Here is a 15,108-nt window from a genome sequence, read left to right as displayed (position 1 = left end):
TCTCATCCAACGCGACCACTTTAGTGACATGACGCACCCATAAAATCTAAAGCCAAAACTTGTGCAATCCGTGTACCAATAAACAACATTCCAAATGTACTCAATCATGGAAAAATGACTCAAACGAGAGAACTGTCCTGCAAGCTCAACAAGTACCACCACAACGCAGTGCTAAGAACTTATCACACACTGCAGAACCAAAACACACGAATCTAACATAGGGGATCATATCTCAACATAACTCCGCTATAATGCGTGACCCCATCCAAACACTGATCCATATTTAATACCCCAGCCATCATGCTCAAAATCAATAACCACGTGTAATCTAACATCAAGTACTCAAAGTGCATTACCATAACCACGGAGAAGCAGATGACACAATGCCACACAAAACCCGAAAGAACATAACCCATACGCCATTAACCATGTAATACCTAATTACTCAACTCGCTCAAATTTCGTTATAAAGCCCAAATAGAACCGCACCAGGTGTGCTTATAACCAACGGATCACAACTCCTCGTAGCATAGAAGAGTAACTCACAAATCATTTCAGAACACGAATAAGTTCAACAACAACCGAATGGTACATCCCTCGACAATAGCAGTATGAAGCCAACCAATTCGGCTCGGTGTAGAATACACATCCTAATTGGGCCTACCAATGGACCCCCAAATCAACTCCGGGCACCCACAAATAGATAAATAACCCTCCGAAAGCCCACAATGACCGAATCATAACACATAATATCATATGTCTAGCTTTTTCCATGAATTCACAGTCCACAACCATGAAACAAGCTGATCTTGAGAACTCCCAGTCTCCAAATCCATAGAACACAGGAATCACCATATCTGACCCTAACTCCACCTCCAGAATGTCTAACACATCTCTCATACACGATCATCCCACGAGGAATACTTCTAAAATTCTTCTGTGCCACATAGCAAAATTTGAATATCAGCAGTCGATCAACCAGGAGAGTGCCACAGTACCAGTGAAGTATCCATAAATCAAAACACATTGCCCCTTCTGAAATGTATACTCTCATCAAGCCATACCAAATAGTAATATCATTTACCTAGTCATCTGAAACCGTCCATGTTGCCTACGAATTTTATGATATTCCCTTCAAAACTGAACTGTGATCTCGCTCACATATCTCAATCCCACGTAACACAACGCATATACCATGCCATCATATGAAAAATACGAGAACCTCATAGTCTACTCCTAGTCATAAGCAACTACATACTCAATTAGCCAAGGACCTTCCATTTGACTTCATCTAGGAGAAAATCACTATACACCACATGCTCCTCATGCCAATAGGAAATATACTTCTCAAACCGTGGTAGAAACCATTGAGAACTCTTTGAAGTCCATTTGCACATAACCAAGCTATCAAAACCGAATCTCTCTAACTCAACCCAGCCACGCAGGTCGCCAAACCCAAGAGCCTTGCCACGAAACACCTGTAGAGACTAGCCATGTCATAAGTACCTAAAGAACCGATTATATCCATTACTTTAATGATCCAAACTACTACCAAGCTGTCCTATTTTTCCAAGTCCTTTCCAAATTGCCTTTAAATTGATACTTCCCCTTGCTAGAACACCATGATCCTTAACCAAAATTCACCATACAAGAGACCCTAGTATAAAACCACAACGCCCTAAGACCCATAAGCCGCTGACTTCCCTCTTAAGCACCCCAAAACACCACAACCGAGACACCCACTCTAAAGAGACCTTATGTGAACCAAAAAATGTTTCCTTCACCTTCTTGATACTGAAATTCATAACCCACAGTGATATAAAAAAAATGCCATAAGTCTCGACACCATCCAATGTAACTCTCAGTTTCTAGCCATATACAAATCTTGAAAATTTCAAGTCGCTACATATAAATCTTGAATCCATTAGAACCATTCTCGAGAGTCATCCACTCTACTCAAATCTCAATTAAACTGACCAAACGGACTGAACAACCTATGCCACATTAGCACACCAACATCCAAGGGAGTAACCCACACTCCTAAGCAACCGAGCAAATTCCTACTCCATGTACACTGCATTTACGAATAACCACTTAATTATTTTTTGATTCCCATATGCCCATAGAGTGTAATATAACCTGTATCCCGAATTTCCTTTACCTGAGTCATCCTCGATCTCGACCTCTGCAAGTCATAACTGATTCACCAGTATACCCCGAACCGAAACCAATACAACACATAACCATGCAATCAACTCATCGATAGCATACTCACCTACTTGGCTCAAAGCCATAGAACAAAACAGTCGATATCATCACAATACCCATACTCTTTTACTGCCAGAATCCCTCACTGAAATTCAACTAAACCCTCTGTAAGCCCATGTAACACAAATCATATAATACCTTAAATCATCTGCAAATCTCACATTCATCCTCGTGATAGTCTTGTCAACTGTTACAACCGATCCAAACTCAAATTGCACAAATATACCCCACTGGTAGAAAGGAGATCCCCCCCACAACATTATAAAAACCACACATCCGTAGATTACCTTGCGGGTTATAACCCACTTGCTTAGCCTCAAACTAACATCTCTTTATACCTTTTCACAGCCACAACTACTAAGCAATCACTTAATCTCCCTGAGTCTGATCTCGATAATAAGACATGAGAACCTATTTCGTTCCAGCATTAAGCAACAGAAAGGATCCTTTAATGTACTCATACTCGAGACTGTACGTCACATCAAAACAAAAATCAAGCAACCAATGGCCCCTCCTTTACATTTCAAGGAAACACTTCTCGTCGCATTCAAATCGTCTTAACACATCCCGCAGTCACATCATACTCATCACAAAGCCATTCCACCGCTCATCGAACCATAAATTCTACTCGTAGGGACATTACCGGACATATGATTCCAAATGTAAAATTTACAACTGAAGCTACCGAGCTTAAGCTGCGGTCTAACCATGGCCTCAAGTCCTCCAGACTGGCCCATCACCAAAACACAGAATACAGATCTCGAACCTCGTTCATCGAATCACAAGATGGAGATACACAGCTGATACCGAGCGCTCATGTGCGCATACGAATGCGTGGAAGAAATTCAAAGATTTACGCTTCAGGATGAATTAATGTCGCATGATAAGGAAATAAAGATGGGAAGTATATCCTAAATGTCCTATAGACTTTCGAAGATAGGTATGGACGTCATCATACCGATTCGCAAGACTCTACTAGACACTTGCTCATGATTTGTAGAACCTATGAACCTAGAGCTCTGATACCAACTTGTCATGACCCAAAATCCAACTAGTCGTGATGGCACCTAACCCAACCCGCTAGGTAAGCCAATTAAAAACTATCCAATTCCAATGATATTAACAAAATAATTAAACGAAAGTAATTTACTGAATCTTATACATTTTTCAAGGACTGGCAGTACAAATCACGAGCTTCTAAGAATAGAATTCATAAATATAAAATAAAATAAATACATCATCTGTTTGAAAAGTACATAAACAGAGTTTGTACACTCACTATGCCAATTAACTCACTGTCTCACATTCTCTCTCACTATGCTTAATGCTTAGCATACTCAATCACTCAGCTTTGTACAATACTTGTTGTGGCATGCAGCCCGATCCATATATGACCATAAGGCTCGTTGCGGCGTGCAACCCGATCTACATTTATATAGTCGACTGCACTCTCTGGGGGTGTACAGACTCTGGAGAGGCTCCTTCAGCCCAAGCGCTATATCGCTGTGGCATTCATCCTGATCTCATAAAATGTAATCAATATAACATGCTACGACATGCAGCCCGATCCCAAAATTTGTAATCTTTATATCATGCTGCGGCGTGCAACCCAATCCCAAAATATGTAATCAAGATAACATGTTGCAGCGTGCAGCCCGATCCCAAAATGTCACTCTCACTCAGGCCCTCGACCTCACTCAATCATCAATCTCTCCAGTCTCACTCACGGGCTCACAATGTCATGAAACTAGCCCGACAACAATAATATGATGTATCAATAAATAATAACTAAGACTGAGATATGGTATGAATGTATGAATATGACCGAGTACGAAATATCAATGAAATCAGTGAGATAATAGTAAGAAATGACCACTATGGGTCCAAACAGTATAGGCATAATGCCTAAACATGATATCTAGCATGATTGACAACTTAACTACTTTATCACATGGTGAAAACACGAATATCAACAAAGTAGGACCACTATACAGTGCCATAGAAGCAACAAAGTCCCAATTCACATGGTACACACCCACACGCCCGTCACCTAGCATGTGCGTGACCTCTATACCGATTAGATAACATGTATTACGGGGTTTCATACCCTCAGCACTAAGTTTTGAAGAGTTACTTACCTCGAACAAGCGAATACCAATGCCGAGCAAGCCAAGCGATGCTCCAAAGATGCCATCACGCGCGCAGCGACTCTTGAACGACTCAAAACTAGCCAAAATCAACTCAAATACATCAAATAAAGCCCAAGGAAATAATTCCAAATGATAAAGATCAAACCCTTAATAAAAAACCCAAAATCGGCCAAAACTCACACCCGGGCCCGTACCTCATAACCCAACAAAACTCACAAAATACGATAACTCATTCAATTACGAGTCCAACCATACCAGTTTCACACAAATCCGACTCCAATTGGACGTTCAAAACTCAAAAATTCATATTATGAAAGTTTATGCCAAAACCCCAAATTTCCTCTTTAAAATTCACAATCCAAGGTAGATTCATGGAATAAGATCAAAACCACGTGTAGAACACATATCCCAATCCTTATGATGAAATTTCTCCAAAAATCGCCTCAATCCGAGTCCCACAACTCAAAATATGATAAAAGAACCAAAGCCTTGATTTATAGCATTCTGCCCAGCATTCTCGCACCTGCGGAACATTAGCCGCTTCTGCGGCGTCGATTTTGTGACCAAAAACATACTTCTGCGGAGAAGCACTGGAGGTCTGCCTTCTCACCTACGGTAGAAACTCCGCTACTGCGCACACGCAAGTGCGAGTCCAAATTGCGCTCCTGCGCTGACGTTCGCTTCTGTGCCCTTTCACACCGCATCTGCGTCTTCGCAGATGATAATGAACCTCCGCTTCTGCGGACTCTTGCTCCTAGAAACTCCTCTGCTCCTGCGACTCCTTTGTCACTTTTGCTATCACTGCACCTGCGCAAACCAACCGCAGGTGCGGTCATACCAGAACCAACAACAACCAACCATGAAAACATGAAGAAAATGATCCGAAATCAATCCGAAACTCACATAAGCCCCTCGGGACCCCGTCCGAACATGCCAACAAGTTTCATAACACAATACGGACCTACTAGAGGCCTCAAAACACACATAACAACATCAAAATGACGAATCACACCTCAAATCAAAATCTATGAACTTTGAACTTTTCAACTTCAATAACTCATGCCGAAACATAGCAAATCAACCCGGAATGAACCCAAATTTTGCACACAAGTACCAAATGACAAAACAAAGCTATTCTAATTCTCTAAATCACAATCCGAATCCAATATAAAAAAATCCACTACCGGTTAAACTTTCCAAAAATCCAACTTCCGCCATTTCAAGCCAAATCCACTACGGACCTCCAAATCGCAATCCGGATGCGCTCCTAAGTCCAAAATCACCCAACAGACCTTCCGAAACCATCCAAACTCCGTTCCGGGTTCAAATCCACAAAAAGTCAAACTTGATCAACTCTCCCAATTTAAAGCTTCAATAATGAAATCCATTCTTCCAATTTGATTCCGAATAACCTGAAAATCAAAAACCGACGATTCACATAAGTCATAATACATCATACGGAGCTACTCATGCCCGTAAAATACCGAGTGAAGTGTAAATATTCAAAATGACCGGTTGGATCGTTATAATATTACATGACCTTTTTTTTCTTGTTTCATAATTTCCCAAATTGCTTCTAATATATCTATTTTTTTTAATGATAGTTTTCATTATGTCTAATTTATCAAAGCTTGAATTTGTGGCACTTGACATCTCCGGAAAGAATTATTTATCATGGGTCCTTGATGCTGAAATTCAACTTGGTGCAAAAGCTCTTGAAAATACTATTATACAAGTAAATGAAACATCAGGCAAGGATAAAACAAAGGCTATGATTTTCCTTCATTATCATCTCGATGAGGGTTAAAGACCGAATACTTAACCCTAAAGGATCCATTTGAATTATGGAGCAATTTGAAGGAATGATATGACCATCTTAAGGCAACGATATTGTCAAGAGCTCGATATGAATGGATTCACTTACGGTTACAAGATTTTAAAACTGTAAGTGAATATAATTCTGCTGTATTCAGGATAACTTCCCAACTTAAATTATGTGGGGAAATTGTGAATGATGAGGATTTACTAGAAAAGACTCTTTCTATTTTTCATGCATCAAATATGGTATTGCAGCAACAATACCGTGAAAAGGATTTAAAGAAATATTCTGAATTAATCTCATGCCTCTTGGTGGCTGAGAAACATAATACCCTTTTAATGAAAAATCATAAAGCTCATCCCACTGGATCTGCACCATTTTCCGAAGTGAATATGGTAGCAGCTACTCAAAAGTTTGAAAGAAGACAAAATCATTATCGTGGTCGTGGCCATAGTCATGGAAGTGGACAAGGACATGGAAGGGGACGAAATAATTATCGTCATCATGGCGGAGATAAACAAGAGAACAATAAGGATCCTCAAAATAATCCTTTGAAAGGCAGAGTTAATATTTGCCACATGTGTGGTATGAAAGGTCATTGGGCACGTGTTTGTCGTACATCTGACCATTTTGTCAAACTTTATCAAGCATCCAATAAAAGAAAATATAACAATGTGGAGGCACACTTAACTTTTCAAAGTGATGATGATAAAGCAGGCCCCTCAAACAAATATGATGATGGTGAGGCAAATCTTGCATATAAAGATGATGATTTTGGAGGCCTTGCAAATATTACTCATTTAGAAGCTAGAGACTTCTTTGAGGATATTTACTGAGGAATTGATTATCTTACTGGGGAATAAAGCTTTAAGAAAAGTTCTTATTTTCATATTATGTCTTTATGTAGTTTGTTCTTCTTAAGTGTACTTTCATAAAGCATCATATATGCTAGTTTCTATATTCCTCGTGTAATTTCTAATGTTTATTTTATTTATAGTCTTTCGTATTTCTTATGATGTACTTTTTGTTTATTTATGAAGAATATGAAAATTTCTCAGTCTTCAGTTAGATCCAAGATCAATAAAGATGATATATGTCTTTGGATAGTGCTACAACACAAACTATTTTAAGAGATACAAGATATTTCTATTATTTGGTGATGAAAGAAGCCAATGTTAATACAATATCTGGCAGTACAAGATTAATTGAAGGCTCAGAAAGATCAAATTTATTACTACCGAGAGGAACAAATTTGGTTATTAATGAAGCATTATATTGTAGTAAGTCTCAAAAAAACTTACTAAGTTTCAAAGATATTCGCCAAAATGGATATCACATTGAGACTACAAATAATAAAAAGTTTGAATATCTTTATATTACTACAATAAAGTCAGGTAAGAAATATATGCTTGAAATGTTACCTGTTCTTTCCCCCAGCTTATATTACACAAGTATTAGAAGGATTGAAACGCATGCCATAGTAAATAAAAAGTTTACTAATCAAGATAATTTTATTATTTGGCATGACCGGTTGGGTCATCCTGGTTATACTATGATGCGTAAAATAATTGAGAATTCACATGGACATTGAATGAAGAACCAAAAGATTCTTCAATTTAACGAATTCTCTTGTATTGCATGTTCTCAAGAAAAATTAATTATTAGACTATCAACTATTAAAGTTAGGATAGAATCCCCTACATTTCTCGAACGTATACAAGGTGATATATGTGGGTCCATTCACCCTCCATGTGGACCATTTAGATATTATATGGTTTTGGTAGATGCATTGACAAGATGGTCACATGTGTGCTTATTATCAACTCGCAATATGATATTTGTGAGATTGTTGGCTCAAATAATAAAGCTAAGAGCACAATTTCCAGATTATGCAATTAAGACAATTCGTCTTGATAATGTTGATGAGTTTACATTTCAGGCCTTTACTGATTATTGTATATCAACTGGATAATAATTGAGCATCCGGTTGCTCATGTTCATACACAATGGTCTAGCAGAATCATTGATCAAACGCCTCCAATTAATTGCTAGACCAATACTTATGAGAACAAAACTTCCCATTTCAGTATGGGGTCATGCTATTTTGCATGCAACAACACTTGTGCGGATAAGGCTCACAAGTTATCATAAAGTCTCCCCATTGCAATTGGCTTTTGGTCAGGAGCCAAATATTTTCCATCTTAGAATCTTTGAATGTGCGGTATATGTTCCAACTGCTCCACCACAACGCACAAAGATGGGTCCCCAAAGAAGGTTGGGGATATATGTTGGGTATAAATCTCCTTCTATTATAAAATATCTGGAGCCTATGACTGGAGATTTATTTACTGCAAGATTTTTTGATTGTTATTTTGATGAATCAATATACCCAACATCAGGGGAAGAAAATAAGAAGCTAAAAAAGGAGATTGATTGGAATGTATTATCACTATCTCATTTAGATCCTCGAACAAATCAATGTGAACAAGAGGGTCAAAAGATAATTCATTTGCAAAATATTGCAAATCAACTGCCAGATGTATTCACTGACCTACCAAGGGTGACTAAGTCACATATTCCAGCTGCTAATGCTCCAATTCGAGTTGATATCCCGGTAGGACAATCAATTAAAGCAAATGAGTCTAAACTACGCTTGAAACCTGGTAGACCAATCGGTTCTAAGGATAAAAATCCTCAAAAAAGAAAAAGAGCAAATGATCAAAGTGATCATAATACGGAGGTAGTGTCTCAAGAAGAGCACAGAGACATAACAAATGATAAAACCTCAAGGGAGGTTCAGGTACTTGAAAATGATGAGAATGGAGAGATCTCAATAAGTTATGTCTCAACGGGAAAAATATGGAACCGAAATAATATTGTTATCGATAATATTTTTGCTTATAATGTTGCTGTTGAAATAATGAAACAGGATGAGGATCTTGAACCAAAATATGTTTATGAATATAGACAGAGAAATGATTGACCAAAATGGAAAGATGCTATCCAGACAGAATTAACTTCACTTGCGAAACGTGAAGTTTTTGGGTCTGTAGTCCAAACACCAAATAGTGTTAAGCCTGTTGGCTATAAATGAGTTTTTGTATGTAAAAGGAATGATAAAAATGAGGTACAAAGATATAAGGTACACCTTGTTGCACAAGGATTTTCACAAAGGCCTAGTATCGATTATGAAGAGACGTATTCTCCTGTTATGGATGCTATAACGTTTCGTTATCTCATTAGTTTTGCTGTCCATGAAAATCTTGACATGCATTTAATGGATGTGGTTACAACCTACCTTTACGGCTCACTTGATAATGAGATATACATGAAAATTTCTGAGGGATTTAAAATGCCTGACGCACATGATTCGAAGTCCCGGGAAATGTTTTCAATCAAATTGCAAAGATCTTTGTATGGTCTAAAGCAATCAGGAAGAATGTGGTATAACCGCCTTAATGAGTATTTATTAAAGGAAGGTTATATAAATGATATCATTGGTCCATGTATTTTTATAAAGAAAACAACATCGGAGTTTGTTGTACTTGCTGTATATGTTGATGACATAAACCTTATTGGAACTCCTACAGAACTCCAAAAGAAAATTGATTATTTAAAGAAGGAATTCGAGCTGAAAGATCTAGGAAAGACAAAATTATGTCTCAGTTTGTAAATTGAACATTTGGCAAACATGATTTTTGTTCATCAATCTGCCTACATGTAACGGCACGGCCGGTCGTTTTGAGTATTATAACCTCGTTCCCCCATTTACTGCTCAATGTATGCTTTACAATTATTTTATGACTTACCGGGTTAGTTGGTTCGGGTTCGGAAGGATTTCGAAGTGAAATGAGACACTTAGTCTAATAATTGAAAACATAAACTGGAAAAGATAATCGGATATTGACTTATGTATAAACGACCTCGGATTTGAATTTTGATGATTCCAATAGCTCCGTATGGTGATTTTGGACTTAGGAGTGTGTCCGAAAAATTATTCAGAGGTCCGTAGTAGAATTAGGCTTGAAATAGCAAAAGTTGGATTTTTGGTAAGTTTGACCGGGGGGTGGGGGGGTTACTTTTTGATATCGGGGTTGGAATCCGATTCTGAAAATTGGAATACCTCCGTTATGTCATTTATGACTTGTGTGCAAAATTTGAGGTCAATCGGACTTGATTTGATAGTTTCCGATGTCGCTTGTAGAAATTTGAAATTTCAAAGTTCATTAGTCTTGAATTGGGGTATGATTCGTGGTTTTAGCGTTGTTTGAGGTGATATGAGAGTTCTACTAAGTTTGTATGATGTTTTGGGACTTGATGGTATGTTTGGTTAAAGTCCTGGGGGTCTCGGGTGAGTTTCGGGAGGTTAATAGATCATTTTTAGACTTGGCATGTTGGCTGAAGACTGCTGGTATGTTTTTCTGGTTTCCTTCTTCGCATTCGCGAGTAGGCCCTCGATTCGCGAAGGGGAATTTGAAGCAGGCAAGATTTTCCCTTCGTGTTCGCAAGGGGGTTTTGCGTTCGCGAAGAGGAGCTGGTGTTAAAGTTTCGCGTTCGCGAAGATAGGAACACTTTCACGAAGAAGAGAAGGCAGCTGGGGATTCCGTGCGTTTGGCCTTTGCGTTCGCATAGGGGGTGTCACATTCGTGAAGTGAGGGGACAACAAAGCTTCGCATTTGCGAGGCTTGTGTCGCGTTCGCGAAGGGTTAATTCTGGGTAGTCGAGTTTGTGCTTCGCAAACGCTAGGCTCCTTCTGCGTTCGCGATGAAGGCATATCTGGGCAGAATTAAAAGTCCCAAAATGGGGGTTTTGACTTCATAACACAATATTGAATTGGGAGCTCGGTAGAAGGCGATTTTTGAAGAGATTCTTGCGTGGGTGTTTGGGGTAAGTGATTCTTATTTAGTTTTGATTAATTTTCATGATTATGCCTTTGAATCCATCATTTAATGGGTGAATTAAGTTGAACAATTTGGAAAACCCTCTCGGTTTAATTTGAAGATTTGAGGGTCGAGTTGAGGTAGGATTTTGGTAAAATTAGTATGGTTAGACTCGTGGTTGAATCTGCTTTTGGATTTTTTAACTTTTATCGGGTTCCGAGATGTGGGCCCCATGGACAATTTTTGAGCTAAATTTCAGATTTTGTTGGAAAATTAGTATTTTCTTATGAAATTAATTCCAATAAATTTTATTGACTGAATCGAATTATTTGTGGCTAGATTCGAGGCGTTTGGAGGCTAATTCACGAGGAAAAGACATTGCATAATAAAGAATTACACGGCTTGAGGTGAGTAACAGTTCTAAAATTGGTCCTGAGGGTATGAAACCCCGGATTTTTATTTCATGTGATCAGTTTTGAGGTGACGCACATACTAGGTGACGGGCGTGTGGGCGTGCACAGTAGAAATTGTGACTTGGTCAAATTCCATGGAACTGTGTAGTTGAATAATCTGTTGTTATTTGTACATTCTCCATGTAGTAGAGAAATTGAACCACAAATCATGTTTATATTATGTGTTGGTACTGTAGGGACCCACATAAGTTATGCCCATGTTGAATTATATGCTAAATTGTTGTTTTGTACTCAATCACAGTTTACTTGTTTATTTTATCTCAGTTTCTATTATTTACTATTGATGCATCATATTATTGTTGTTTGGGCTGATTTGCATGATCATTGAGAGCCCGAGAGACTAGAGATTTATGACTGAGTGAGGCCGAGAGCCTGATTGTGAGATATTATACTATAGCACGTGAGTTATCCGTGCGGATCCAGATATTATACTATAGCACGTGAGTTGTCCGTGCGGATCCAGATATTATACTATAGCATGTGAGTTGTCCATGTGGATCCAGATATTGATACTATAGCACGTGAGTTATCCGTGCAGCACGTGAGTTGTCCGTGCAGATTATAGTGCTTGGGTTGTAGGAGACACTCCGAAGTCTGTACACACCCCCAGTGAGCGCAAGTACCTACTGAGTGTGAGTGATGAGTGCGGAGTGAATGAAATGGATGAATGACTGTGGTCCTGAGAGGATGCATATGATTTCATTATTATTGCACTTCAGCTGTCATATATCGCTATTGGGAAATTTCTAAGAGATAGTATCTTATGTTTTAGTTGAACTTGACATGAAATTACTGTTTTGGGCTTAAATGTTGAACTTGAAAGCATGTCTACATTATTATGTTAGAAATTACTGTAATTGGACTCAACTATGAAGCTCATCACTACTTTCAGTTCCTTATATATTATTGTTACTTGCTGAGTTGGTTGTACTCATACTACACCCTGCACCTCGTGTGCAGATCCAGGTACCTCCGGACACAGTTGTTGCTAGTTTTTTAGAGTTTTATCTATTGGAGATTATTGAGGTAGCTGTTTGGCATCCGCAGACCTTGACTTTCTTTCCTTTTAGTTTTTGTCCTGTTCTATATTTTCAGACAGTGTTTTTAGCAGTCAGACTTTGTTATCATTTAGATGCTCATGTACTCAGTGACACGGGGCTTTGGGAGTGTTTATATTTGTACTTGTGAGATTTCTTTTGCTGAAATTAAATATTATGTTTTTAAATTTAAAAGATATGATATTTTATTGAGATTGTTGGCTTGCCTAGTATTGAGATAGGCTCCATCACGACAAGTGATATTTGGGGTCATGACAAGTTGGTATCAGAGCCTAGGTTACATAGGTCTCACGAGTCACGGGCAGGTTTAGTAGAGTCTTACAGATCTGTAGGGAGACGTCTGTACTTATTTTCGAGAGGCTACCGAACCCTTAGGAAAATTTTATTTTCTTGTATTCTATCATGCGAACTTGTTGACTCCGGAAAACTAAAATTTTGTTATTCTATTCTTTCACACATGGTGAGAACATGTACTACCAGATCGGACGGTCAGCCACCAGTGCCACCAGTTAGGGTCGCGAGAGGTCGGGGCCGTGGTAGAGATCGGGACCGAGGTAGAGGTATAGCTCGTACCACAGTGGGACCAGCACCTATAGTACCACCAGTTGCTCCAGCTCAGGCACCAGCTGTGTCCATTGAGATTCCAGGCCTTCAGGAGACCTTGGCCCAGATATTGACAGTTTGCACTGGTCTTGCTCAGGTGGTTTCGGCTTACGCCGCACCTGCCATTTCTCAGGCCGGGGGAGGTACTCATACCCCTATTCCCCGTACTCCAGATCAGGTAGTACATGGACTTCAAATACTGGGGGCACTACTAGCCCAGCCAGTTGCAGCTGCTCAGGCCGCGGTAGTCCCTGTTCTGGCAGATGATGAGCAGAGAAGACTTGAGAGATTTGGGATGCTTCGACCTCCATAATTTAGCGATGCTGAGTCAGAGGATGCTCAGGGTTTTCTGGATAAGTGCTAGCGGATGCTTCAGACAGCGGGTATTCTGGAGACCAATGGGGTCTCATTCATTACTTTTCAGTTTTCTGGGGCTGCTTTCAGATGGTGGGAGGCATATGAGAGGCGCAGGCCAGTCGATGCAGTGCCACTTTCATGGTAGGAGTTCTCTATTCTCTTTTTGGAGATGTTCGTGCTGCAGTCTTATAGGGAGGAGTTGCGCAGACAGTTTGAGCAGCTTCGACAGGATGGCATGTCTGTGACCTAGTACGAGATGAGATTTTCTGAGTTGGCTCGTCACGCAGTTTGGTTGGTTCCCACTGATAGGAAGAGGATTAGGAGGTTCATTGATGGCCTCATGTATCAGCTACAATTTCTTATGACTAGAGAGAGGGTATCTGGTGCCACTTTTGACGAGGTGGTTGACATAACTCGACAGATAGAGGTGGTCCGTAGCTAGGAGCATGGTGACAGGGAGGCTAAGAGGCCTCGAGGTTAGGGCGGTTTGGGTGGGATACCTTATGGGGGACAGTCCTACCACAACAGGGGTCGCCCTTATAGGCCCGCTCAGACGACCCGTCCAGCTCATCGTGGTGCATCAGCTAGCCACAGTTCTTACAATGCTCACTTAGGCCAGTCTTCATTCAGTGCACTACCAGCACAGAGTTCTCATCATGTCTTGTCCACTCAGGCTTCTACAGGTAATTCCTTGGGTTATCAGGAGCAGCAGTTCCGTCAGAAGAGGGGTTGTTTTGAGTGTGGAGAATTTGGTCATTACAAGAGAGATTGTCCTAGGCTGTTGAGTGGGGCTCCACAACAGAGTTCTCAGCCGGCAGCACCAGCACCAGCAGTTACGCCACTCACTCAGCCATCTCGGGGTGGGGATCAGTCAGCTAGGGGTCGCCCAAGAGGGTGAGGCCGATCAGGTGGTCAGGCCCGATTCTATGCTTTTCCTGCCAGGCCAGATGTTGTTGCTTCAGATGCAGTGATCATATCTGTTGTCTCAGTGTGCCATAGGGAAGCTTCTATATTATTTAACCCTGGTTATACTTATTTGTATGTATCATCATACTTTACTCATTATCTGGATATGCCTCGTGAGTCCTTAGTTTCACCTGTTTGTGTATCTACGTCGGTGGGCGATATATTATTGTGGATCGTGTATATCGGTCTTGTGTGGTAAATATTGGGGGACAAGAGACTAGAGTTGATCTTTTACTGCTCAGTATGGTTGATTTTGATGTAATTCTAGGCATGGATTAGTTGTCTCCATGTCATTCTATTTTGGACTGTCACGCAAAAATCGTGACGTTAGCAATAATAGGGTTGCCGAAGGTCGAATGGAGAGGTTCTCTAGATCATGTTCCCAGCAGGGTAATTTCTTATTTGAAGCCCCAACGTATGGTTAGGAAGGGGTGTTTGTCATATTTGGATTTTGTGAGAGATGTCGATGCAGATACTCATACTATTGATTCAGTACCGGTAGTGAGAGACTTTCCGGATGTATTTCCTGCAGAC

At 39.9% G+C, this 15,108-nt stretch overlaps 1 protein-coding gene across 1 annotated transcript; it reads left to right on the top strand.

The window, feature by feature from the left end:
• Window positions 1-6,030: 6,030 nt before the first annotated feature.
• On the top strand, window positions 6,031-7,073 carry LOC104119840 (uncharacterized). The gene is made up of 2 exons (XM_009631433.2): window positions 6,031-6,153; window positions 6,492-7,073. Exons 1-2 carry the CDS (start codon window positions 6,031-6,033, stop codon window positions 7,071-7,073), a joined length of 705 nt encoding a protein of 234 aa, XP_009629728.2.
• The last annotated feature ends 8,035 nt before the right edge of the window (window positions 7,074-15,108 follow it).

Source organism: Nicotiana tomentosiformis, chromosome 6 (assembly GCF_000390325.3).
Source record: "Nicotiana tomentosiformis chromosome 6, ASM39032v3, whole genome shotgun sequence".
Classification (NCBI taxonomy): Eukaryota; Viridiplantae; Streptophyta; class Magnoliopsida; order Solanales; family Solanaceae; genus Nicotiana; species Nicotiana tomentosiformis.
The sequence above is the reverse complement of the archived record's forward strand: the minus strand, read 5'-3'. Positions and strand labels throughout refer to the sequence as shown.

What these genes read in the sequence shown, in the direction of transcription:
- LOC104119840 (XM_009631433.2), top strand. Translation starts at nt 6,031, where the DNA reads ATGTCTAATTTATCAAAGCTTGAATTTGTGGCACTTGACATCTCCGGA. An exon ending in TTGAAAATACTATTATACAA is followed by an intron (nt 6,154 to 6,491) that starts GTAAATGAAACA and finishes ATGGTATTGCAG; the next exon opens with CAACAATACCGTGAAAAGGA.